General features: G+C 36.4%; 1 protein-coding gene across 1 annotated transcript; it reads left to right on the top strand.

The window, feature by feature from the left end:
• Positions 1–25,563, top strand: wg (Wnt family member 1 wingless). The gene is made up of 4 exons (XM_011064210.2): positions 1–1,026; positions 12,390–12,649; positions 23,038–23,312; positions 23,650–25,563. The coding sequence occupies exons 1-4, from the start codon at positions 926–928 to the stop codon at positions 24,205–24,207; spliced, it is 1,194 nt and encodes a 397-aa protein (XP_011062512.1). The 5' UTR covers positions 1–925; the 3' UTR covers positions 24,208–25,563.
• Positions 25,564–27,348: the final 1,785 nt, after the last annotated feature.

Here is a 27,348-nt window from a genome sequence, read left to right as displayed (position 1 = left end):
CACTGCCGCACGTTACCACTCGAAGGACCTCCCCATCGAAGAAGCAAAGAGTTGGCACGGACGGTCGACGGATGAACGAAAGAGCAGAGCACCGGCACGCGTATACATCACCCCTGAGAGAGATTAGGCGAGAAGGCCCCAAAAGACGCCGGGTTCGGTGGCGTTTCCGAATCTGGGTGCTTTACCTGATCCTAAGCAAACGGTTGGCGATCCGACATACACAGCATCCAGAGGGTTGGCAGGTATAAGACTTTTCGAGCCATTTTGTGCCCGATCGTCGTTCGTCTCTTTCTCCCACCAACCGACCTAATCGCTCGGTCGCACGCTCTCGAAGGGTGACACCCACCCTTCGAGAAGGGCCTTTCGGGAGGGGTGAATTTTCGTGGTGCGGTTCACATTGCCCTGCAGTCACAGTCAGCAACAGGATCGTCAACTAAACGTCACGGTGTTTGCCAGATGTAACGGACATTTTGATAAGTCTATAAGGAACACTCGACCTAACGCAAAACACAGATAAGGAGATAGCTTTCCAGATCAGTGCACGGAAGTAGTTGCAGAGAAATAGATGGTTACATTTCTTCGCTCGAATATCAGCTCCGATACGGTTCGCCGAACGTCGATTTCATGAGGGTGATGCGGTGATCAGTGACCGTTATCGAAACACCCCGGAAGGATCGCGCTTAAATCTCAGGACGATCTTATCAAGCGATTAGCATCGGGGTCATGCACATGACCCTGTGAGTGCGATTCGAGAAGGATCCGAGTTCGCGTCGACCAAGTATCAAGAACGTGAGTATCGCGAGAAGATGTTCGTTCAGTGATAGTGCACGGTGTTAGCCCTTGATCAACGATAAGAAACGACAAGAGCGGATTTGCACGCTGGGACATTCTGCGATTACGAGACACGCGAGACACACGCCGGAAGATGAGGCTCTGGATGGTTCTCACCGTGCTCTCGGTGACGGTGCACGCGTCGTTGGAGGAGATCACCAGGAACAAAAATCGCGGCAGGGGATCCACGTGGTGGTGAGTCTCAGGGAGCGAGCTTTGGTTGCTTAGAGTTTTATTTTAATACACCTTCAGTATATAGTCGAATTCCCGTCTCGTCCTGTCCTTTCTCTTCACAAATGCACGCTTGTAAATACACTGCGTCGTAAAATATTTTATCGCCGGCATTAGCGCGCGAAGTTTTTTGAAATAAATTATGGTTGCACTGAACGGTTAATAGACCTGTTGACAAAGTCATTGAATGGACTTAAATAATCGGAGGGACTGAAGAAGGACAATATATGTGTTAGAATTACATGCATATTTTATATTATAGAAATTTCCTTAATTTCTTATTATTTGTTGCATAAATTATCAATAAAAATATTGAATTTAATATATGTTAAAATAATTATTTTCAAGGAATGAAAATCTATAAAATACTCAATTTTCCTTGACAGAAAGTCTCATTTTCTCACTAATCCATTCAAATCACATTATTCATTTATATTATTCTTTTTGTTATAGCTAATGACAATACTTAATGGTTACGGACAATTTACATGATTCGAATTGAAATGCATGCACATTATACGTAAAGGGATAAACTTGACCTGGTATTTTTAATAAATAATAAGAAAAAATTTTCTTATGGTTCTATTACTGGATCTTGAAGACTCTTTCGCTCATAAACGCTAACGTCATAGCTAATGATTCAAGCGTTAATTAAGATCATTAATGCAATCGCTGAATCATCGGAAATAAAAATCGCATTGGAGGAATCAGTTCCACATTCCTGTCCTTGATCTTCGACCAGTTTGCATCAGTATGGAAATCGAAAGCTCTTTCGCTTGTTTTCGCTCTTCATCAACTGCTTTTATTGATTAATCTCTCGATAAAAAAAGATTGAGAATTTATTTGTCGACTTAAATAAAAAAATTCAATTATATGCACAGTAAAAATGAAAAGAAACGGTAGAAATATACGATGTTACTTTTTTACTTTGAACAATTCTGTAATAGAAGTAACAAAAAAATATCAGAAGGAATTTTATATAAAATACATACTTATTTAAAATATAAATATAATCTTTCAATTATATACAATAATCTCTCTCAATTCATCAAAGCCTTTTATAGAACTTTATATCTTTCTAAAAGTAATCAAAATTATACTTTAATCAAATATATATTTTAACATATAAAATACTTTTTCTACTTTACATCTATGCTTTCTTCTGCACACGTCTAACATTTCCCAGAGAAACGATAGCATGTACAGAAATACATCATGAAGAGATGTCTCGCAGGACCATTGTCGTTTCTCGCACTTTTTCCTTCACCGCTGTATTCGACGTAGTTTCCTCCAATTAAAATGTAATTCTCCGCATGAATCGAATTGACCTTCGTGCGTTAATTACTACGGCGTGCGCTCGTGCACGCACGCATTAACACCTGTCTGCCCCTGCATTTATCGCGCTAATCGCGGGAGCAACGTTGTTTACGCGCGTGACCACCATGTCGTTATTAATTCATTAATCATAATTCTAACTCCACGTTTCGATTCGCGATTTCTTGCACACGATATGTGTTAGATAATGACTAACTTCATTAGTCCGATCATAAATAACGCGATCGAGAGCTTGTGTTCGCATGCTATTCTGCGAGATAATTACGGCGAATATCCACCTATAACATAAATTGTCGACGATATATCAGCCATGAACTCATATATTTCCGCATAAACCTTGCACGATGGCTTGACAATTTGTTCGTTATCGCTAAATTAAATACATCGACACGATCCGACGGATCGCACGTTGCTCACGACGATCGAGTTAGTTCAAACTGTGACGTATTGTTCAGCATTACCAGCAATTAAATAGAAACATGTTTGTTCTCGATTTTGCCATAATTGTATATCGCGTGGAACTTGATGTTTCGATCAATGCCCTTCTGTGATTAATTTCAATTGAAGATTGTTAAGTGAAATATATGTCATTCGATCATTACTGAAGATACACGTTATTGAAACAGTAGAAAGCAAAATCTTGTAGTTCTTTAACAAGCAGAACTTGAAAATTTTTTACAACTATTTAATTTTAAAAATCTGTGGTAATAAATCAATAGTCCTTTTCTTCTTTAGATTCGCGATACGTTAATTGTAATTAGAAACATTAGTAATCAAAGATTAATAACGAATTTGGTTGAACGCATTGATGCATATTAAAACCATTATACACTAATTTAATCTGAATGTAAAATGCAATATTTTTTTATTATAAAATACATATTTTATCAAACAGCACAATAAAGTATATCAAAGATTATGCGGTTTAACTTGTTCCTATATTTATTAAAGACACATGTCCGACGGCATTAGTGCATTCAACTAAATTCGTTATAACAGCAGGTTAATTTAAAAGAAAGCAGCGTACATAAACAGATATTTTATACGAAAAAAAAAATGGTCAAATAGTATCACAGATTGAAAGATAGATAAATTATATTTGTTCCTATCAATATAAATTAACTTTAATCTTGATTTAATTTACTTTTTATCTTTTTCTGGTTCTAAGAATTAGAAAAGGATTAAATTAGAAAGAGTAAATTAAATCAAGATTTAATCCAAGATTAAACCAAGATTTAAGAAATAGACATTAGTAGTGTAAGAAGGAAAACATCGAGAATATCACGAATTTATCCATATCGGTTCGAGATATGTAGAAATCAATCGATTAGCAGGTACAACTAAGACGATCGGTAGATCGGCTAAGAGTCGATACACGTGATTCGGTTTACCATGCATTGTGGGTGGTCGTATCTAGTATTAATAGTGACGATTAACTGTAGACATGGATAATAATTACACCTTGTGACGACATAAAGTGCGCGCTTGCATGGAGATTTTCCGTATTTTTAAAATTCGTGCGAGCGTGGCAAATTATTACTTTTACTGTCGTTAATTAAACGCATTTTTCCATCTCCGCGAAGACATGTTCGAATTTTGTTATAAACGATATCCGTGATATTTTCATTGTTTGTTGGCGCGTATTGTCAGACAACATCGTTTCGCTGCCTTGAAAACAGATTGTATAAATAGTTATTGATAACAGGTTTTCCGTGAACATCAAAATTAAAATATATAAATTTCTCCTTTCTCAATGTTGACAGATCTTGAAGATTGTTTATCATTATATAAGGCATGTGATGCAAAATTTACTTTATGTAAATAAAATAAACGTATATATATATATTTTTAGAGTCTTCTTAAATGTATTAGGTGTTGGAATTAATTCGTAGCGTTTTTTAATGAAAGAATGTTATTTATTTCACATGAGCATTAAAAAATACATTAATGAAAGTACTTCCCATCACTTGTAAAACGCTACGAATTAATTCCAACACCTAATACATTTTGACACAACAGGCCTAATTTATTGTATATTTGCATATGGAAAATAGAAATTTGTAATTTTTACAAATAACTTTTCTGTATTCACATATTTTTAAACGACTTGATGCGAACAGATCTAATTTATTGTGCAATTCATGTAAAAAAAAAGAAATTTGTAATTTTTACATATTATATTTAAATATAACTTGTCTTAAAGCGATCATCCATATTGTTAACAAGAGCGTGATAAGAACTCCATATCTTCATTAAACAAAGTGTTATGTCCTACAAATGAGATACTAAACGGGTTCAAAGCTTCGTTATTAATCATTCACATTTCATATTTCAAATGAATATCTTACGCGCAATCATGATTCTCTCCGATCATTACAATATTATCTATCGCGAACCGGTAATCTCAAGTGTGGTCGATTTATCGATGCGGTCCGCAGGAACAGGAATCAGGAGCGAGAAGTACACGATCGTGTCTCTTTTATTCACATGGGACCCAGTTTCCCAGCTTCTGGATCATTCCCATTGCTTTTAAACGTTTGCTAACGGTGATTGACTCATCGACATTTAATGTTTCCGATAACTCTATGAGCTTCTGACGTAAATCTTCTTGAAGTAATGCCTTCAATTCTTCATTTTCAAACTTTTTCGATTCACCAAGGTTCTTGTCATTCACGTTAAAATCGTTGTTTTTGAATCTTTTAAATTTGTGCAAGTTGTTTCAGATAGAACATGCTCGCCATAAGCCAGCAAACGATAACTTTCAGTAGCAGATTTCTTGAGATTAAAACAGAAAAGTAATGCTTCCCGCAAATGTTCTTTTTTTGGTACAAAATCCGACATTTTTGTTTAGTTTAGAAGTTCAGTTTAGAAGAAAACAACGTTAATAAAGAAGAAGTTAAGACAAGGAATTGCGTCATAAATATACTGCTAAATATGACTTCCGGTTAATTGACGCCACTCACTCTATAGATTGCCAATTTCCCGCGTGTCCAGAACATTTCCCGCGTGAATCAAATGACAGACTCGAGCGGGTTACGACTCGGTAAAAACGAAGCTCAAGTAAACGAGAAAATATGGCGTCTCTCGTCTGCTACGAACCAATACAGAAGTGATAAAGCCCTATCTAGAGTACAGCCTATTGACAATTTCCAGGTGAGAAAGATCGTCCTTTCATTCACTAATCATTGTCCCACTTCTGAAGTTGTAGGCGACGATGATTTAATGAAATAAGTATCTGCAAAAATCGTCATACACGACGTCGAATTATGGTACGATGTCACATAGAGTCAGAAACAAAAACAAAAACGGAAAAGATTCTGGGCCTATTCCTGAAAAGAAAAGCATACAAAAGACTAAGAGATATACTGTGGTATGTAACGTACACTATAGTATAGTTTTTCAGGTAATTATTCAGTTTATCCCTCCCACATTCAGTTTATCCCCCGTATCTCAAAAGCAATGAAATTATATTTTTTTTTTTTCAAGACTAGAGGCCCTAATCGATTAACTAGGTTCTTATTAAGTTAATCCATACCAATGGTCTCTTCCGTTTTTATTCCATTCCGCTATTTCTGATGCCACGTGATCGTACTCTTCATGTGCAGCGAAGCTTGTACGTAGATTGCGATTGACGAATAAATCCCACAGTTTCGAGATCGAGTCGATAATAAAATTAGCGTGCGCGTGATACAAATTAAAAGAGCGTTTCAATGGGCGCATTCAAGTTGGCAAAGCGACTAGCCCGCTCGCCGAGCAAATTAACGTAATTGGTTGTTACTTATAGATCCAACCAATCATATACAATCGCTACAATCATAAGCATGCCTAGCTGCTTTGCCGTTTTAAACTCGCCCAATGGGATTAACTTGTAGATATCTTAGCTTGATGTTTCACTAATGGGCTTCACTCATGACATCATCATAGATTACTTTCCATTTGGTGACAAAATTTGACACAAACATCTTTCTTCTATCTTTCTTGACATTTAAAATCTAATAAAGATAGGACGACATTTGTGTCGATTTGTATTAATTTGCATCAAATTATTCAAATAGAAAGCCTCCATTAATGAAGCCTATTAGATAAAATATCAAATTAATCACAAATTAACCAGAAAATGAAAAACCTAAGTCCATAATAAAAATAACCATCATGAAGTAAATTACTACTGATTTTATCAGTGTCTATCTGTTTTTTGTAATGAAAAAATTTTCATGAAAACAGTTTCTTTTTCATTTAATAGCTGTATAATAAAACTGTTGATTAATTACAGGAAATGGTGAGAAAGCACAAGTACAAAGAAACACAGTATTAAGTACAACATATGATAGATAATAATGAATAAAGAAAGCTGTTAAATGTGAAATTAGATACCACAAAATGCATGTATGAGAAATATCCAAGCAAAACAACAAGCCACGAACATTAAAATGACATTAAAATGAATCGGAAATGATTGAAAAATGACTTTTAATGATTATTTTGGAGTCATTTTGACATCATCTTGATATCATAATGACTTGTTATTCTGTTTGGATATACATGTATAGAAATACGATGAGAAAGACGAGAAGTCGGTCGACCGAATGAAAAAGACGTCGTCGGGCTCCGCGATCGGAAACGCGACATCTCTGTCGTGATTCATGATATCTCGACCTGATTCACGGCGCTGTCGTTCTGGATATGGATGGGTTTACGTTAGAAATGACATACGTCGGGATCTGGAAATGGACGTTGATACACGCGAGGAAAGGCGTTCACTTAGAGCTTGGACCAAACAAGAACATTACAGGTCTAAGGCACATCGAGCATTTATTTCTCAACATGAAATGAAATACTATATTAATGAAATATTAATGAAATCATTTACAATTAGCTATTATTTTTTTACTATGCGCACGCTTTAATTAGTCCGTCAGAATGTCATATATAAATTTTGCTCGTTTTCGTCTCTTGGATCTTATCGCGTGAGTTTATAAATTTAGTTCTAAATACGCAACTGCGTTTGTTCATCTGAGAGCTGCGAGCACATGCACGAAGGATAAGACTGAAATAGCGTCATCGTGTTGTGAGCGTGAGCTCGTCTAAGATAAACAATGAGACCCCATAAATTACATCACAATTGATAGAAAATAAACAACAGTTTGTCATTTGATGAGATTATTTGACTGGGTGATTCTGACAGTGTGAGTATGACAGCAAAGAATAAGATTTTAGTACTCAAATTAATTACACGTGAATCTATGTAACTATTCTAATAAATATATAGTTAACCCTTCATTACTCGTTCAAGACATTTTTATTTTATAAGTTCGTTACATATGTGAATGCCATTTATATTAGCACAAATTCCATACAATTAAAAAGAATTGCATTAATTTTATTTAAAGGAAGTATAGAATATTATCAATCTCTATTTAATTGTAAATCATTAAAGAGAATAATGACGTACAATGTTAAGATAATATGTAAGATAGAAACATCCCGCGTGATTAATTACGTTTAAAAAAAGAACCACGCGAGTAATATTAACGTTAAGCGCAGTTAAATTGATTTTTCTTTACAAAGAATTCCGATACAGATCTTTACGACGAATCTTCTGATATAGATCTCGTATGATTTTGAAGAAGACACGATGGGTCATTAAAACGCACGTGATATATCGCAGATACTTTGTGATAACGGCGCGAATTTAATATACTCTTTTGTCACTACGAGCGCGTGACGTTGGGAGGATCGTTATTGCCCTTCGCCCTTCTCTTTCCGTTCCCGTCCCTCTCCCGTCCCGGGGCGATAAATTATTTTCGTCTCGGCCATCGTCTGGCGGTAGAAAGTGTATGAAGGTGGAGGAGATGGAGGAGTCGTCCCTGAAGCTTTTCAAGCCCCCGACGTAAATTACAAGCAATAGATATATCCTAACCGGTCCGCGGCGCGGCTTATTTATGGACATCGCTTATTGAATGCATCGTATGCGAGCGCATCGTGTGCTGCACCGTCGCCGATGTTGCGTGGAGTGCATTACGTCGCATCGGCCGTGCGAGCTCGCGGATCGCGCGTGACGAATCGAAGGACCGCCATGCATGAGTTCCGCGTGCATTCCGGACGTCCACCGGGGCTCGCGATGCTCGTCGAAAGCACGTCGCACCGTTAAATTCTAGGTTTATTATCCTCTCTCTTTTATTCGCGCAATACGCGCAATAATAATCTCGTTTAATCGACTACCGTCTCGCGTTTTAACGCGTTACGCTTCCTATATCGGGATTCTATAATTTTAATAACGTATCGGTGGTATTACTCATCCGCTCTTTTATCATATATAATAATCTATGTAATGTAACGATGTAATGTAACCGACACCGTCGTTAAAACTTACAGAATTCCAGTGCTGAGATTCTCGTACGTTACCGTGCTCTTGTTTTTGTATCTCTTGCCCTAAAGTGAATACGAGAAAGTGATCTTCCGGGACGTTACGTTCTCCATTTTCCTTTTCTGAGCCACGTATTTGATACCGTCGCATACCGACTCGTTTATAAACCAAGTGACATATCCCTTTCGTTCATTCGGACTCACCAAGCATTGTTTCACGTCTCCTTTATTATCGCGTTGTACTTGCATCGCTCTAAATTTCGTATAGTACGTCGTTGTAAATCAGTATGCACTATTTCCTGATTCAATGTCAAGGAACAATTCAGTGTCTTCTTTTATCGGGCCACGTGTTTGCCACCTCTTACTCCGACGAAAGTTTGTTTAACCCGCTCGGAAGTGTCAACGAGAGATCTCGGTGGCGGATGGATGACAGTCATTTCGCGGTGGGCGCCATGCAGCCCGGTTTCTGTCAGGGCCTCAATTTCCGTTCAAACCACGAAGCGTCGACGGAGTCACGGCGACAGTGATTACCTGTTTATTATGCCGGACGATGACTGATTCGATCCTAGAACACACGAGCTATTTTAAATAAAAGTCACATGAGCATCCCCCGCCCGGTTTCCAAAGAACAACAAATATCCGACACATTTGGTGCTTTTTCACGCGGTCAAATCAGACGTTTACGATCTTATTTGGAGTTCTTTCTAGGAAAAGCTTATGACACTTTATATTAACATTTTGTTAATTATGTTAACATTTTCTTGTAATTGTATCATCTTAAATATCATTGTGTTCGTACTATTTGCTAAATTGTTTTGCTAATCTAGTTTTATTTGAGAATTATGTTATAAGATTAAAATATCTATAATATTTTAAATGATATATAATTAATAACAGAAATACATTATTTATATAGATATATTTTTTTGTGGCGTAAAGGAATATATAAATCTTCAGGTCCTATTAAAATTTTTTTGTTTTATTTTCTTTAGGAATTTTTTCAAGTTTAATTATGTACGTTCTTAATTTGTAGATAAGCTTGTTCAAAAAGCACAAATAAAATGTTATTATAATAAAAAATTGGACCGATATAAGAATAAATCTAATTATGCAATATTATTGACAGAATTTATCACTTTTAAATCTTGTTAGATATAAACATTCAAAGTTTTTTCAAAAAGTATTATTTATAAAATTATTCTTAGGATCACTATGCCCCAGTTCAGTAATAATCATATTTCTGATAAAAATATAAATACAGTTTTAAATCAATGTCTAGTTAAATCATCTTTAATTGCGAATTACGATCAACTTTCTGATTATTTCGTGTCCGAACGAGTTACAACGTTTCTTATCGCATCTGATCGGTATGCATTTTGCGCGGTCCAGCATTTCTTCGGGGATCCTCGCATCCCTCTTCCCACGAAGGGCACACCGTGAACGCATTTAAACGTTTTTCTGCGCGATGTTCGATCGATCGAGATGCGAATTCTTTCACAGGCTGGACTCGCGCGGCAGCTTGATTTATATATATATAGGGTGTATCAGAAGATGGATACTTTCTCCGAACTACGCCGTCCAAACATAACTACTCAGATTTTGTCGAATATAAAACAGATATATTATTAAAAAAATATATATATATATATATATATATATATTTAAAGTGATTATTAACCTATTATTAATTAATAATTTTTCAATATAAGTAATTAATATTAGACAATTTTAATGTCTTACGAATATAAAAAATTGCATTTTATTTCAAAGTTTTATTTAAAAAGAATTCTGATCTTAAATTACGAATAGAGAAAGTTGCGGAAATATTTTATAGGGTAGACATGAATTCTTTATTAGTTAACATTTTGTTATACATTTTTATGACCAAAATTCAACTTTAAATTTGATCAAGGAATTTATAATAAATCCATGGACACAGATACACCCTATACACACGACGAGCTACCGTTGATCGAAACTGCCGAACCAGTTTCGTCTTTCGTGCTAATCCACCTTCGTCGCTCCCCATTCTTTCTCGCACTGCCCGTTCTTTCTAGAAAGCGCACTTTTTTGCGCTCGAAATTGGCGTTTCGTGGTGACGACTACTGTTTAAATCGCACGCTTAAATACCTCCATAAGTTATACATCTATTCAAACGTTCCGCAAACAATTTCTCGAATGGGTCAAATGCAATCTTTTAGAATTGCATTTTAAAGTTTTAGTAAAGGACAATTTGAGCTTTTTTTTTGTTCTTGTAAATCAAGAACACTTAAAAATATTAAACTCTGTTTCTAAAACAATCACACAAAATCGCACAGAATAGATATTATTACTTCAAGATTATAATTCTCTAAGAAGATAAAGAGCATCCATTCTACGAATTGAACATTTTTTCAATTTTTCCATATCGACAATTCTAAGCAAATAAATGCAGGGTTCAAAAAGATTTATTTAAAACTGCAATTGCACTCGGAAATAAATAATTGAAGAATTTGAAGATATATAAGAGATATATGAGACATATGTATACGTGTGTATGTGTGTGTGTGTGTGTGTGTGTGTGAGAGAGAGAGATTTATAAGTAAGGATTGAATATTGATTATAAAAACTCTATTTAGCGCAAATTGGAAGTTGTTTCTCTACCAGATCGATCGCACCTGTCGCGCTGTGGATCGGATAGGACAAATGCAATCGCGGCGGATGACGGTGCGCATTATCATTCTCAGAATTGCCGCGTAATTAAAATTTATTCGCGCGATATGGCCCGATACCTTGTGTGTTACATTACGACGGTCATGTAATACGCGACAAACACGATAACGACGCGCACGGCGCTCGCCAGAACGAATACACAGAGGCTCATTAAGGGAATTTACCGGCGATCGCATTGCATTAAGCTCTTTACTCGGGGCCGGGGCTAGCTTAAGCACGGCCAAACGCAGCTGCATATAAATTGATAATTTCACGAAAGCACGCATACTATGTGCACTTTAACGCTTGTGTCGAGGATATACGATCGGGATTACGTCTCCCCCGAGGGAGACGAAGGGAGCACCACGTACCGTTGGATCACGGGAGTAATTTTACTCAAAGGCTCTTCATTAACACGATCCCTGTTTGAAAACACGTCCTTAACGCTCCGCGTATACCTGATGCCATCGAAATCTGCTTCCATCGATGCTAGCCAGATCTACTTCGTCCTTTAACAAAACTCCGAGGAATTGTATGTTCAAGATGAATACAGACTTCAATAGTTGCACTCAAAGTCATTTTTGGCTGCTTCTTTTTAACAAATTATAAAGAATTGGTTTTCTCAATAAATCTTTCTGTTTATACAAGTATGTTCCGCTTTCTTCTTTTTCTTGTCTCTATGTCTTGCCATATTTCTGCGAAATTTACTTTTTATTTTATTTGTTATTTAAATTATTTGTTATTTATTGTGTTAATTATTTATTATTTATTGTTATATATTTAAATAATTTGTTAATTATTTGTTATTTATATTATACATAATATATTACTTCCATTTTTGTTAGTATAATGTGTTTCTTGTCGCAAGTATTATTTTATTAAAAAAATGTGAAGAATATAAAAAATAATATATCGTTTTTTTTAAATTTTTTTAGGGGTATTGCAAAAGCAGGCGAACCCAACAATTTTTTACCGATGTCAGCAGGTTCCATACACATGGAACCGGTCTACGCCACCCTAAGAAGAAAACAGAGGAGGCTCGCTAGAGAGAATCCAGGAGTACTGATGGCAGTGTCAAGGGGTGCGAACCAAGCTATCGCCGAATGTCAACATCAGTTTCGCAACAGGCGATGGAATTGCTCGACGAAAAATTTTCTAAGAGGGAAAAATCTTTTCGGCAAGATCGTCGACAGAGGTAAGGAAAGATCAAGTTTAATAATATGTGCTATGAAGAATTAATTATCAGCTAATAATAATGAGAATTATTATTATATCATATTAATCATTACGAAAGTATTATAATTTGCCTACTCGATTATGCTATTTAATATGACTATATCCAAGAACTAATAGTTAATTCCACTGAATATTTTTATAAAAAGCAATGTTTTACCCTAGGGCGCTATTGTATGTAAATTTGTGTAAATGAGCGAAATCATTGAGCGTCAAGCTACGCTTTCAACGATTAGCAGAATTAAATTTAATAATCTGCTTAATTTTTCTTTTCTTTTAAGTTACTAGGTTATTTAAATTTATAAATATCTAGATAAAAATAATAAGATAGATAAATATTTTATCAATAAAAATATGAAAATTTTATATCATATTAGAAATAATTTACTCGGATGTAAAATTTACGTATCAATATATATAGTAATACTGTATCAATATTGATGCTAGTTCTAAGATTAAATTATTAAAATAAAATTTATTAAAGAAGTAGTAAGGAATAAGTTTCTTGCAAAACATTTTCGCGCAAAAAATCGCAGTTAGATGACATATATATATACATAAACTTAAGACGTATTTAATCTGCGTTTCAAAAGATAATACGTATTATAATATAATCAATGTTCCCAATAGAGAGATTCATTGGGAACGAGTTTCAGAGGAAGAAATGAGAAACATAAGTAACAAGAGAGAGAGAGAGAAAGAGAGAGAGGTCCGATCATGGTCGTTAAGATTGCCAGTGACAAATCTGTCGATTTGCTTAAGTTAACACAAGCTCGAGAGACGTCTCGTAACACTCGGTAGATTAAGTAATAAGGTCGTCATCTCGTCATCGCAATGCGTCATCGCTAAGCAAACGACACCTTCGAGATAAGCCATAGACTTTTCAGCGGATGTACAGCTAATTTAAAACGACATCATTGGCCTCTTATCTGGCCGAAAAACATATACGTATTACTTCGAATGGATCATACTTCTCTTAACTTTACTTTATCTCAATTATACACAACCATACAATAACGCTTAAATTTACTTATTATACTTATAAATTTATATCAATTTTATATAAACTTTATTAAAGATAATACATAAATTATAATAAAATTGCACAAAATTAATAATTTCAACGTATCTAAATTGTAATTAAAAAACAAAATAAAATTTGATAATATCTGTTACATAAATGTGTGATCTATTTTATTATATGTATTTATACTTTCTATATAGAATTTGTATACATATATGAAGTACTCTATTGAGTATACAATAAATAATTGTATTCGCTGATATTATTCTATTTAAAACATGATCGGACACCCGCGGTGCTGTCGACAAGGCGCATTAACACCTCGTTCGAATGCGAACGCGCGATCGCATAGATCGAGTCCATAGAGCGCGAAGACTCGAAGTCGTCGTGGGGTTAGAAGGACGAGGGCACGATGATGCCTCGGTGAGGAGTGAAGAGAGGGCAAGGGGGGCTTTAGGAGGCGTGCCCTTCGTCCGAAGGCCCCGGGCACGTGCCCTCACCGGCCAGATGTATGTTTTGCAACCTGATAATGGACCTTCTCGTACCAGTTCTGGCTCCCCTGCGGCTCTTTTAGATCTCGTCGAGGCGATTGTAAGCCGAGCTTTTTCGCTCGAGCCGCTCCCACCCCATTATGTCGAATGTCCCCATATGGCCACTTAGTAAAACTAAAAGAAGTACACGGCGCAAAGAGAGAAAGAGAGAGAGAGAGAGAGAGAGAGAGAGAGAGAGAGAGAAAGGGAAAAAGAGAGGAAAGGGGTAGAGAGCGAAAGAGTAGCTTGCGCGTTATTTTCATGAGTCTGTAACATGTACGCTTCGACGCCCAGAGACATGTTTCATTGCAACATTGCAACACGAAACGATCGTAACGTCGCAATGGGGTGACGAGGATTTAGCGGTTAATACGAGATGTTCCCTCTGTGTCTGCGACTAACACCGGTATCTAGTTGCAGATAGATTCGTATCTTCCGTATATACTAATACCCTTATTTCCAATTCACCCTCCTATTGTATTCACTCGTTATTACAATGCATTTGTCGCCAACGTACTAAAAATGATTAACTATTCTATATGAGAATACTTTGAGGTTACCTTTATAGCGCAATATTACAAGCTTCCTGACCTTGTTGCTTTTTAACTTTCCAAAACTAACGGTGAATCTATTGGAACTACTCAATTATAAATCTTTTCAAAAATGTCAAATTCAATTTTTTTATGTTTCATCTTTCTTTCTTAAGTATATCTTTTTTATGTTTTTTTTTCTCTATGATATATATGTCTTTATATTTTATTACGTTATATTTCATGTACAAATTTGAATTAATTGAAATATACTTAATATTCATTTTTATACGAGTTATGTCATTTTAATTCCTTGAAATTAATTAGTGCCTTTTAATTAACATAAATTAAATGAGTAAATTAAACGAGTCTGTAAGACATCAGTATCAGTAAATATGTTACAAATTTTGGGCTTCAGTTTCGAAAGTTTAAGTATCTTCTTGATGGGATGTTATTGAGTATAATAGAATTTATGAAATCCACGATCGTTTCGAAGTATTTTGCGAGTTTCTAACCGAAAGCGTTCGTAAAAAAGCTGATGTATTAATTCGGTGCATAATGCGCACTTTTTTGCATACGCATCAAAAATATTATTTAAAGAGTTATACAATCTCATGCGTTATTACTTTACTTCGCGACCATTAGGGGATAAAGACGAGGCGCAGGAGCTATTAGAAATTCCGTAAATTGAACAGACGCGTCACGGTAACGTGCGGCATTTATATGACACCTGTAAACGAAAAAGTGAGAGCGCCATGTGGCATCCATAACGCTTGACGTGTTAATCAAGTCCCGAGAAAGCCATTCACGGATAATAACGCCGGTGGGGACGAGAATCCATTTTTACATTCGCTTCGCACTTCTATGATACATTGTTCTGTCAGGAGCGGGTAGAAAATGATTACGTATAAATCGTGAGATACAAAAGCGCGTCACGCGGTTTAAAGATCGATCGTAATGTTATTCCTGTTGAGATTAAATAACCATTGTGAGAGATATTAATTTGATGCGCGCGAAAAACCTGTCATGATTACGTTCACCAATCTATTGCGCAAATTAGATAAAGTTTAATAGATACTATAGAAAATTTATGAGAATAATACCCATTTCTATCAACAGATTTCTCAGTTTAATGTACTCTTTATCTTTTTTAATTCTTAAAACTAGAAAAGGATAAAAAATAAATTAAACTGAGAGATCAAAGTTAATCTACATTGATAAAAATGAATAAATGGAATTTAACCGTAAATTTATGCAAAAATTATTGAAGAAGGAAAACAGTGCTTTTTCTTTATATCCTATATAAAATATACCGTAGAGATCTACATAAGCAAATATGTATATAAACGCGTGATAATTGATTGATTTTATTTTTGCACTCAAAAGTAACGAAACTTAACTTATTTTGTAATAGATTACCGCGGATAAATTTCGGTATATTTTGCCTTTTTCCGTTTTCCGTAACAATCTGCAGGATCGCTCGCAACTTCCACGAGACCGGGCCCTCGACCTTTCACCTTTTCGTCTTCATCGCCCCGTATGAGCACGGACCAGTTTTCTCCGCTCTTCTCACTGCCGCTCTCGCTTCTTATATACATCTTCTTTGTCCTCGTACGGATCCTCTCGAGATTTGATCTTCACTGGCATAAGGGAAACGCAGATCGCTATCTACTACCGGTAATTCACTCACGTACTTGTCGCATTCGAGGAGATCGAAAAGAGGGTCCGGAAAGAACTCGTAGTCGAACACCGGCTTAAACGGTCGTTTCCGGATTATCACCATGCACAAACTGTCTACAGTCATGTCGGAAATATAAGCTGTGAGAGTAGAATGGCGACATACAGATTTCCAAGCGGGATAACACGAATCTATTACGTCGTATTGGTCTCACGTTAATATTACCGGGTGTTGCGTGACATTTCGTCGCAAATATACATATTATTGTGATAAGAAAAAGAAAGTCATGTAGAGATTCTCGTTTTATATTTAGTTTTTTTTAAAAATTTATGTACGCGCGTTTTAAACTGTTAATTGAGAAATATAAGTACTAAATTAGAGGATGTAAGGTACTCTGTATGGACGTTAATTTACTCGACACGAATAATTATTAAGTACAGAATAAGTTGTCAATCCAGACTGGAATTTTTAATAATGAGCGAGTAAGACGGTCTTAATGTATTCATGGGTCAGTGTGGAAACGCACGATTAACGATTTGATAAAAAACACGATGTCGATTAACATGTATACGATCTTCGACTTTTGTCGACATCGAATAACACGAGAATTAAATATATATACGGCATTTGAATTTAAATAATATGTAATCATTGCGTATATAAAAAAGTAAAGGGAATTAATGTTGAGCAGAGGATCTGTGCACGAGAGAAGATTTTCGGAGACTCGACTCCGATACTTTTGGTTGCGTTTGTACTCGATATTATAGCTGGTAGTGAGTGCGTTCGCGGCCTGTAATCATTTCGCCGCCAAGAGCCACCTACCGCATTGGTACCCTTGCCTTCCACCATTCTTCATCTCGTTTCATCCAACTCCTCTCCTGCTCCTTTCTCTCGCGGTTTTCACTCGTACCTCCGCATCTTCCTTCTCTTCGGCACACATCGTGGCTCGCAAAAGCAAGCCTCGCAGCCTAATTGCTCGGTAAACTGCGAAGACTCTGCCGTATCGGGCATAACACTGTTTCTTCCTCTCCCAGATTATTTTTGATTATAACAACCGAAATCGTTTGATTCGAATCGCGAGAAAAAAAAAATCGCGTTGTTAGTGACAGATAAACTCATTCATGTACAATAGTTTTTAATTTAATTAAAAACTCAGAGAATGAAAATAAAATTAGAGAATAACAGTTTAAAAAATATACATAGAAATAACAATTTTGCTAAAGTATTAAAAAATTTAATTAGATAGTTAAAATAATGATGTAAAAATAAATAATTATGTACGATCAATAATTATGTTACGATTGGTCAAAATTTTATGTAACGTTGCTTATCATGCTTGAATTTCTTACGTTTACAATTATTTTGATGATCCGCTATTTTTAGATCTGCTTAAATGAGATTTATTTAAATTTTTAGATACTTTAATAAAATTGTTCCGTATGTATACCTAATAAAATTTGGTATGTAACCAATAGAATGACGAATATAAGAATGGTTTCAATCTTGATCAACACATAATATGCAAATAATCATCATTCTTCCCGACTGTGCTCTATCAATAAGGCAACCAATCAGCGAAAGAAGTTCGCGATTAGTTACGGACCTGTACCCTATCCCACGAAATGACGTTGCAGCTCTGCGCGGTTTGCATTTCGCCTTCATGATTCTATTATAGCACGAGTTTCAACAGAAGGCAAATTGTAAAGCGCGAGAAAAGGAAGAGCCACAAAGAACTTTTATGATACAGAGCGGAAATCCGTAACAAATTTCAAACTCTTTTTACCAATTAATCACGTTATTCCTGAGAGCCACACATTACACAACGTTAAAATCGGTGCCATCCTTTTTGACAACGAATTAATAAATTCGCACACTCTTAATTGTGCAGATATTCTCTAAGGTCTTTCTCTAAGGATCTTTCTCTAACGGACACACATTTGTAATCTTCATCATAAATTTAGACTATATGAGGTCGCGACACGTTCCGAATATCTTCACCATAAGTCGTAATATCGACGTAATCCATTTATAGGATAAATTCAATCAATATCTGTCCGGTGCGTGCAGGACGCGTCTTATATGGCGACGTCAGGCGCTTTTTGCCACGACCATAAATCGCGGCCTATGATGAGCTACATGTGTCGACGGCACGCCACGGTTTCTTGCGAAAACGTGAGCCGCGACCCAATGGGCCTCGCGATTTTTACATCTTGTTTGCTTCCACGAGGTCCTGCAAGCCCACACTCGTTCCTGCGAGTCTATATGGCGCTCCGTGTTATTTCGCGATCTTCGAGTTCCTCAGGACTGTTCTGCCTGTTCTTCGCTACTCTTTGCCTTTCTTATTTTCGAGCCTAGCTGAGTTGTCGCCACGATTCGTAAGGTCGTCGGAGATACTTCGTCACCGTATATCAAGAAACATCGTTCACAAATGTATTAAAGATAAAATTTAAAAATATATACTTTTTAGACATATGATATAAATTTTGTAATATTTTGAATGTAATGTCTAAAGATGTTAAATTATTGAAACTTTTAAAAATAATACACAGTGACAAAATGTTAATATTACTCTCGTTTATATAAATCGCAATTGTTCTTGAATGAGCAATTTAATTTTCTAATTTCTGTATGTCTATTAAGAGTGAAAGCCAAACGCTCTTTTAAACCCTCATTTTTCTTTACATTGACATCTTAAGTTGCTGAAATGGCAATCTCTGTCTCAGCACAAGTAATAAATCCATCTTTCTGTTCTTTATAACATTTGTAATGAATCATTGTAAGCGATTTTACATCCAGCCTACCACTTGACATCATGGACTACCATCTTATGTCTAATGGCTGTATTACGATACACATCTACATAAATCATCACGTCGCCGATATCGTCGTCGGGGACCACCATCGCCAGTATGTCGTTTTAGATTCCACGTGTAGGTGGTTACACCATAACTCGTTCTGTCTCCTGACAGATACTCGGGTCGCGACAGTAGCAATAATTCCTAACGATTTTATCTCTGTGGAATTTTAGCCGAGACGCAAATGTCCCTCGTAAAGATGCGCGACGATGCCGCTTAGGACAATCTCGAAAACGATGTGGTCGTGGAGATCGCAGCTTTTTGCTCTATATGCTTCATCGAGGATCTACATCGAAAGGCCAACCGTTCGTCCGACGAACTGTTTCATAATAAAACTTATACCCTAGTATTGATACTAATTTTTTCGAATCGGAATTATCAAGTGGTCTGTAAACTTGATTTATTATAAAATCTAGAATACTTTTTATAAATACGTACTTTATAAATTCTTTGAAGTAAAATCTTATTTTAAGGAGTAAAAATTCGGCCAGCTGCTCTTTTTCTTTGAAAAAGAGTAGCTCAATTTTCGATCTTTAAGAGTGAGAGTCACTCTAAAATGTTTGGAAAGCATACATTGTAGTCTTATAACGATTTCTTGCAATAATTTAATAGATAATAGGATTGTCGTCATTTGTATTCGTCAATTTAAAGAAATCATTTTAAATAAGAATTTAATATAAGAACTTAGATAAATTAATTCCTTTTTATTAATAAAACATTAATAAAAAATATATCATTGCAATTGAAAATATAGCGATGTATAATTGACATATCTAGCTAGAAAAAAAGTGTCCCATCTATTTTATTTTCCGCAAGTTTTCGCAAAACTACATAAAAGGGTCTGGACTCAAAATATTTCGAATCTGTTTCATAATAAAACTTATCGTTTCTAAATCTGTCCCAACTGCCGGGTTGAAGAGACAGATTCCAAAGCAGTACGCGAGTACAACTTAAGGAACTCGATGTGTGCGCGCGTGTTTACCCTACGGATACATTCTGACTGCACCTCCAACTTGCTATTTGAACGAGTCGATAAAACCGCCGTCGAACTATTTATCGTACGCGGAACAAGCGAGAATGATGTACTCGCTTCGTTGACGGCAAACAATTGCTGTACCGGGAGATTATCGAGTCGCGCTTTTTATCCTTCATCTGAACTTTCCTCGTACTGTGTCTTTCACCGCGTCGCATTCTTTCTCTCACTTCTCACACATTCTTCGTTTCGTTCTTCTATGACCTCGCGCATGCCGATAACAGTATATTTCCGTGCCTTCAAGAAACAAGACCGCGACTTGCTTATCTACGAGTGAGACAGTCCGATTGTTTGAAAATCATAAATCCTGTAGAAACCAAGAAAAATCGAACGGATTGGTTTCCACGAATCACAAAATCTATGACGAGGCAATGAGTTTATCGAGGGCGTTTGTTGCAAATGGTTAACCCACGTTCTTAAGACATGATTCAACGAACACCACGACTTCATATATTTAAAGAACCGGAAAAAAAAGAAATAGGAAAGGAAAAAAACAGAAACTCTCTAATAAAATTTTTAAAAACTGATGATGAGAAAATGAACTGTCTCTGAAGAAAGAACTTTCACTTTTAAAGAAATTTCGCTTTGAAAATTAAACTTTTTTCAGGACTAAATCGATTTAAAGAACTTTTTAAAGTGACATTTCAGTCCAAAGAAAAGAGTGACAAATCTATTTTATTCTGCAGTAAATTTTTTCTATCCCTTCATTCTTCTTCTTTTCTCAGTTTTTTTTTCTCAAATAAAAGAATGCATATACGATACAAATAAATACCATGAAACATCAACAGCAAAGATTACATAACAGAATGACAGAATTTATTTTCTTCAAGCAAAGAAAACTGCAAGAAAATAAATGTGCAATTTTTTGTGTCTCAAAAATAACGGAAAATTTTTTGAAATTGAATAGTTTTGTTAAATAATTAACAAATTCTATGTTACAACACGTAGCCATATCTCTTCCTGTCTACTCGACAAATTGATCTCCTCAGCTGTCTTTGTTAAACGAATTTGTGACACTTTCATGCTCTCTCGTTGTTAGTCTTTAGAATTGCGCGAGAACGTCTCGACTAGAAGGCAACACGATTACTAACGGTGTAATCCATTCAGTCATGGTAGTCTGACATTATGATAAATAATATCTGGAACTGATCGAATTTGGGATGAGAGAGGAAATAGGGCAAGAATTCACCGTAACAACGAGTTGTGTAACGGCATAAATCTTTTTTCTACTTTTCTTCAACGCACCTGTCTTCCCACTTCCGCCAACGCCAACTCTGCATTAATATTAAAGAAAATCGTTGCTCATTTTTCTCCTTCTTCTCTTTCTTCTATGATTTTGTTCGACCACGTTCTATCTGTTCTCAATGTTCACTACTGTTAAGAAGAGAGTTCGAGATGTCACTGTCATAACGCAAAAGACTCGTAACGAATCTAGAATTTCGAACCCAGGATGGTTCGTTACGGACGATACCATCATGCCACCATTGATCCGTCGTTGAATCGTTTAACGTCTTATTCTTGTTCAATTTTACGGATTCTATCATTTCGATACGCACGCGTATTTAATCGGCCGAGGAAAGTTTCCCATCGACTTGTAGTCGATCACTCTGAAGAAGTAGTTTAGAATAGGCAGCTTAAATAGAAAATGCTACAAACTTTCTAATCTCCTTGGCTTACCTCTCTATACAACATTCAATAATTTGCGTCAGATGTGATATAATTATTATTTTGTAAAAATGCCATATATATAGAAATTTACCTAATAAATCATTGTATTATATATAATATATTATTATATTATTATTAAAAATTACATAAGATAATGTGTATTTCTCTCTGTTTCTCTCTTCCTCTCTTTCTCTAAATGCATTATTATATTTTAATAAAAAGATACTTATAAATAACAAAAATTAATTAAAATAATTAACTTCATAAAATTTAACTTAAAAATATAGAACACCACGTAATATTTTTTCACTAATGGGACAATGCAACACTGTCTCGGAATGGTGCGAGCTCACAATTTATGAAATTGTTTCGTCCGCTCTTCTCTCGCACGATATCTTCACCGACACAAAAGGAGCCGGCACGCACCTGCACCTTATGCAGATAAGGTTGAGGTGCTTCAGGTCAGCCCACTCAGGGTTAAGGTCACGTACCGTCTTTTACCTCTCGCTCTATCTTTCTCCGTCTCTTCCTCTGTCGTTCTTCTTGTCGCTCTCTCTTATGCACACTCCTTATTCTCTTATTCTCCCTCGCTTCCACCTGCGAGAACTTCTCGCGCAGGTAGTCTCTCGCGGAGGATTGAGACGTTGCCTGACGTCACCACTCACCTCCTACACGACCAAACACCGTGAAAGTTTTGTCAGCACTCCCAGCCAGTAGAAAAATATTAATAATTATCAAGAAGAAAATTAACATTTTATCAAAAATTCGTCACGCTTCTAATAGAAAAATAATTACTGAGGGTTTATTTTTATCAGAAATATTCAAGAATATTATACAACTGAACAAATAAAACTAAAAACTGAAAGATTTAACGATGCAATATTTACAATAAAAGCAATAATACGTGTAATAGTTTATTTTAATAGAATTTGAATCTGCGTTTTCTCTGTTTTCACATTTTTCATGCGCTGAAGGAGGAATTTAGTTTCACAACACGTCGCGCATCGTGAATTTTCCGTGATTTTCTTGCAGGATGTCGAGAGACTGCTTTCATCTACGCCATCACGAGTGCAGCAGTGACTCACAGTATCGCTAGGGCATGTAGCGAAGGCAGCATTCAGTCGTGCTCCTGTGATTACACTCACCAGTCACGCGTATCATCTGCCGTTCGAGATTGGGAATGGGGTGGTTGCTCGGATAACATTGGATATGGCTTCAAATTCTCTCGCGAATTCGTCGATACTGGTGAACGTGGCCGAAATCTCCGTGAGAAGATGAATCTACATAACAATGAGGCTGGCAGAGCAGTAAGCTTTTCCTCAATTTCGTTTTATTTAAATATATATATATATATATATATATATATATAAAGAATGAAAATGTTAAAGTTACTCTTCTAAATAATATTTATTTATTTCATTTGTGATTTAAATTCAGATAAAAACGAAATATTCATATTTAATCTGAATATTCGAAATTCATTAACAGCTTGCTATTTTATGTGTTGGCATATTTGTGTTGAACAAAATAATTAACCTGCAATAAGCCATTCATCGCGAGATGAGAAAGATAAGATCACCATGAATATTAATTTTAATTGCAAAGAGAGAGAAAAATTACAGGACTTCGCCTCTCTCATTACAGCACGTGACTTCGGAGATGCGTCAGGAATGCAAGTGTCACGGTATGTCCGGCTCGTGCACAGTAAAGACCTGCTGGATGCGGCTGCCGAATTTCCGTGTGGTCGGCGATAACTTGAAGGATCGTTTCGACGGGGCTTCTCGGGTAATGGTCAGTAACTCAGACCGAGTGCGCGTTACCAACAATGCCATCACCAGCAACTCGGCGAGCAACTCCGTGCATCAGCATCGTGATGGTCTCGGACGTCGGCAGCGCTACAATTTCCAGCTGAAGCCATACAATCCGGAGCATAAGCCGCCCGGGCAGAAGGATCTGGTCTACGTGGAGCCGTCACCGCCATTCTGCGAGAAGAATCCTAAACTCGGCATCTTGGGCACTCACGGGCGACAGTGCAACGACACGAGCATCGGCGTTGATGGCTGCGACCTGATGTGCTGCGGTAGGGGTCACAAGACTCAGGAGGTGACAGTAATCGAGAGGTGCTCCTGCACTTTCCACTGGTGCTGCGAAGTCAAGTGTCAGCTGTGCAGGACGAAAAAGACGGTACACACATGTCTGTGAAAAGAAACTCGATCGTAAGATATCTCGTAATCTTGATCATCTTCGATACAACCTTCGTACAGGGTTAAACGATCAAAGTTCGAACTTTTCCTGTTTTCGCGATACTTCCTTGTATAACGATATACGTTGAATTCAAAGGATGAGACTATTTCTTTTAATTTAAAGGAGAGTCTGAGATAATCTCTCGTAAACTGTCGCGACGGTCTGTTTCGAGAGATCCTGTCATAGGTCTTGCCGGATGGAGTCGAAGTCGTCGTGGAGTCTTCCGCGTGAACCCGCGGGACCTCCTCGTCTTCAGTATTACGCGAAACGAACGGAACTACATATATTTATTATGCTGCGTCGCGCGCGTATTAAAGACTGAAATGGTGAGAAGCGTTCGTACGATCGTAGATTTTTAAGGCTTTAAGGTAGGAAGATTGTATGGGATGCGGTAGAAGGGCGATGTAAATACCAGCGTAAAATATTTGCGTAACGTCGGTTCACTAACTCGCTATTCACTGATGAGGATCAGATTGATCCATCACTGCTCCCATAAATAAAAGATTCTGACATCTCAGCTGTGACAATGTTATACGGTAGAAAAAAATAATTTAAGGCTGCTGCTATTCGCACGTCTCATCCGACCATTACTCATCGAAGACATTCGATAAAATTGTTGTCTCCGCTGATAATATTCTAATTCAATTCATTACATCTTTTCATCTATTAATCACATTGGATTAGAGCTTGCTTCTCCGCTATAGAGGCTTATTGATCACGATAAGTAAGCTGATGCACGAAGAAGCCTTCAATTATTTTATCCTACTGCATGAGGTCTTCGTTTTAAGTGATGTTCACATTGGTGATGATTGACATTGGCTATAACGCGAGCATCGTGGTCTCGTGAAAGCATTATTTATTTTAATAGTATTCTTTTTGCATTTTAGACACTCGCTCCCTCGGGGAAACAAGCAATCTCGTATACAGATCGCAAACTTGTATATAAATAAATTATAGCGATATATTTTGCAGCAATGCGAGCCAATCGATGGCCAATATATTCCTTCGTAAGAAACTATTGTAAATACAAGCAGATTTACACACACGCGATGAAGGTGAAGCCCTAAAGGGGAGTGGTAAATTATTTTTATAACTTTTTCATATTCCGCTCTTTTTTCACTTCTTTCTTTATCGAGCGCTGGGATATCGAGAATCCCACGGATTTAGAAATACCTTTTGTCAATGCTTGATAGAAAGATTACTCTTCGAATGAGAAAATTTTAATAAATAAGCTAATTCCAATGTTGTGCATAATAGATGTATTAATTATTGCCCGTAATTTATATAAATAAACATATAAGAAGATTAAATAAACTGTTACTTTTATATCCTATCTGTTTCTCTCCCAATAAATTATAAAAATACTTTCATTAATTTTAAACAAGTGATTGCATCGATCTATCGTCTATTACTTTCGTCAATAATCTATTAAACGATACTTTATATTATATTTAACATTTAATCGAAATATAAAAATCACAACACAAGAGTAAGTATACTTTGCTTATTATTTAAAAATAAAATAATAAATTGATATAATTCTTAAATGCAATGATTAATAGCTTTCTGTCATAATATACGTTCGGAAGAATAAATTGATAAATTGATTTTATAGGAACTAAAATTCTCATAAATGCGAGGTCTATATTCGAACGCTGAAACCTCTTTCGCGGATCTCCGTGGATAAAATGTACGAGCAATCCCTCGAACTTCGGCCCTACGGTCAATGTGCCGCGCCGCTGTGCCGTGTCGCAAGACTATTCAATATTTTCCCATTACACGATGCGCGCCGCCGTCGACGTACTCCCGCGAAATATAGCCAACTGGTTCCCCAACTGGACGACTTCATAATTTCTGCGCCGAGTAAATGTCGTGGGAGGCCCATGCCCCGAGGAGGACTCGTTCGGCTCTCCTCATCCTCCTCTTCTTTCCTTCTCTCTCTCTCTCTCTCTCTCTCTCTCTCCCCTCCTCTCCTCCCCCCTTCTTGCCTCTCCTCCTTTTTCTCATCGCGTTCTTTCTTCCTGCATCTCTGCCTTCCACCGTTTCAGCGAATGCTGCACGCGATGATAACGAACGCAGGAATCCCGCAGGAATCTCCGTGCGGGATAAAAGGACTCTGACCGCATACGAACAGGCATCCGCGCTAATGGTACCAACACTCGCCGACCTACCGGCTTTCTTTCCCTCTCTTTCCCGCCCCTTTTCACCTTTTTTTCCACATGCTCCTTCTCTCGATCTACCTTCTGCTGCCGCTTCCTCCTTCTGTTGCGGGTCTCTCTTTCTCTATCGTTGGACCACCAGTTCTTTTATCTGCCGTTCATGCTCACGAATAATAAGTATTTCTTTTTAGATTTGTAAGAGAAAGAGAAAGAGAGAGAGGAAAAGCGTGAGAGAGAGAGAATGAGAGAGTATCTAAGAGCTTAAAAATTGATCTATTAATGTTGAATCAAAAATACTACGTTCTTTTTAGATTAATTAGTGAAAAATTATAATATATGATAAATTAATATAGAGAATTGTCGTGTGAATAAACTAAAGAAATAAAATACAATTTTTTCATTAGAAGAAAAGCAATTTATGACTTAATGATTTACTTAATAAAATGTTCGTCAGTTTATGACAGCAAATTTAAGATCTTAACATCAAATACTTTAATAAATTACTGTCTATACATTATAAACCAAGCTAAGAGAAATTATCATCCAATTCGAAATACCACTATAAATATAATAATTCTAATACCTAAATAATATGTCTGGGCAATTCTAAGCAAATTATTTTTCGCTGAGTATGTTACTTTTTTTTTATAATATGAAATTTTATCTATTATATACATAACTGATATATCCAAAGTTTGTAGTAATAAAGTTCAGAATGAATCAAACATAAATTCAAGTTATGTAACACAGATTCAGCATTTACGTCTATCTCATTGCATAATGGCCAATCAACTTCCGCCATCGAATTCCTTATATCGTCCATCACATTGAGATCCACATTCAGCGATGCAACTCAGAGGGATATCACGATAGTAAAATTCTTGCGAGTGAGCGAGCAGAGGAGAGAGAGAGAAAGAGAGGAAGAGAGAGAGAGAGAGAG

Source organism: Acromyrmex echinatior, chromosome 2, assembly GCF_024713525.1.
Source record: "Acromyrmex echinatior isolate Ae372 chromosome 2, ASM2471352v2, whole genome shotgun sequence".
Taxonomy (NCBI): domain Eukaryota; kingdom Metazoa; phylum Arthropoda; class Insecta; order Hymenoptera; family Formicidae; genus Acromyrmex; species Acromyrmex echinatior.
Note: the sequence above shows the minus strand (reverse complement) of the source record. Positions and strands in the feature narration are given on the sequence as shown.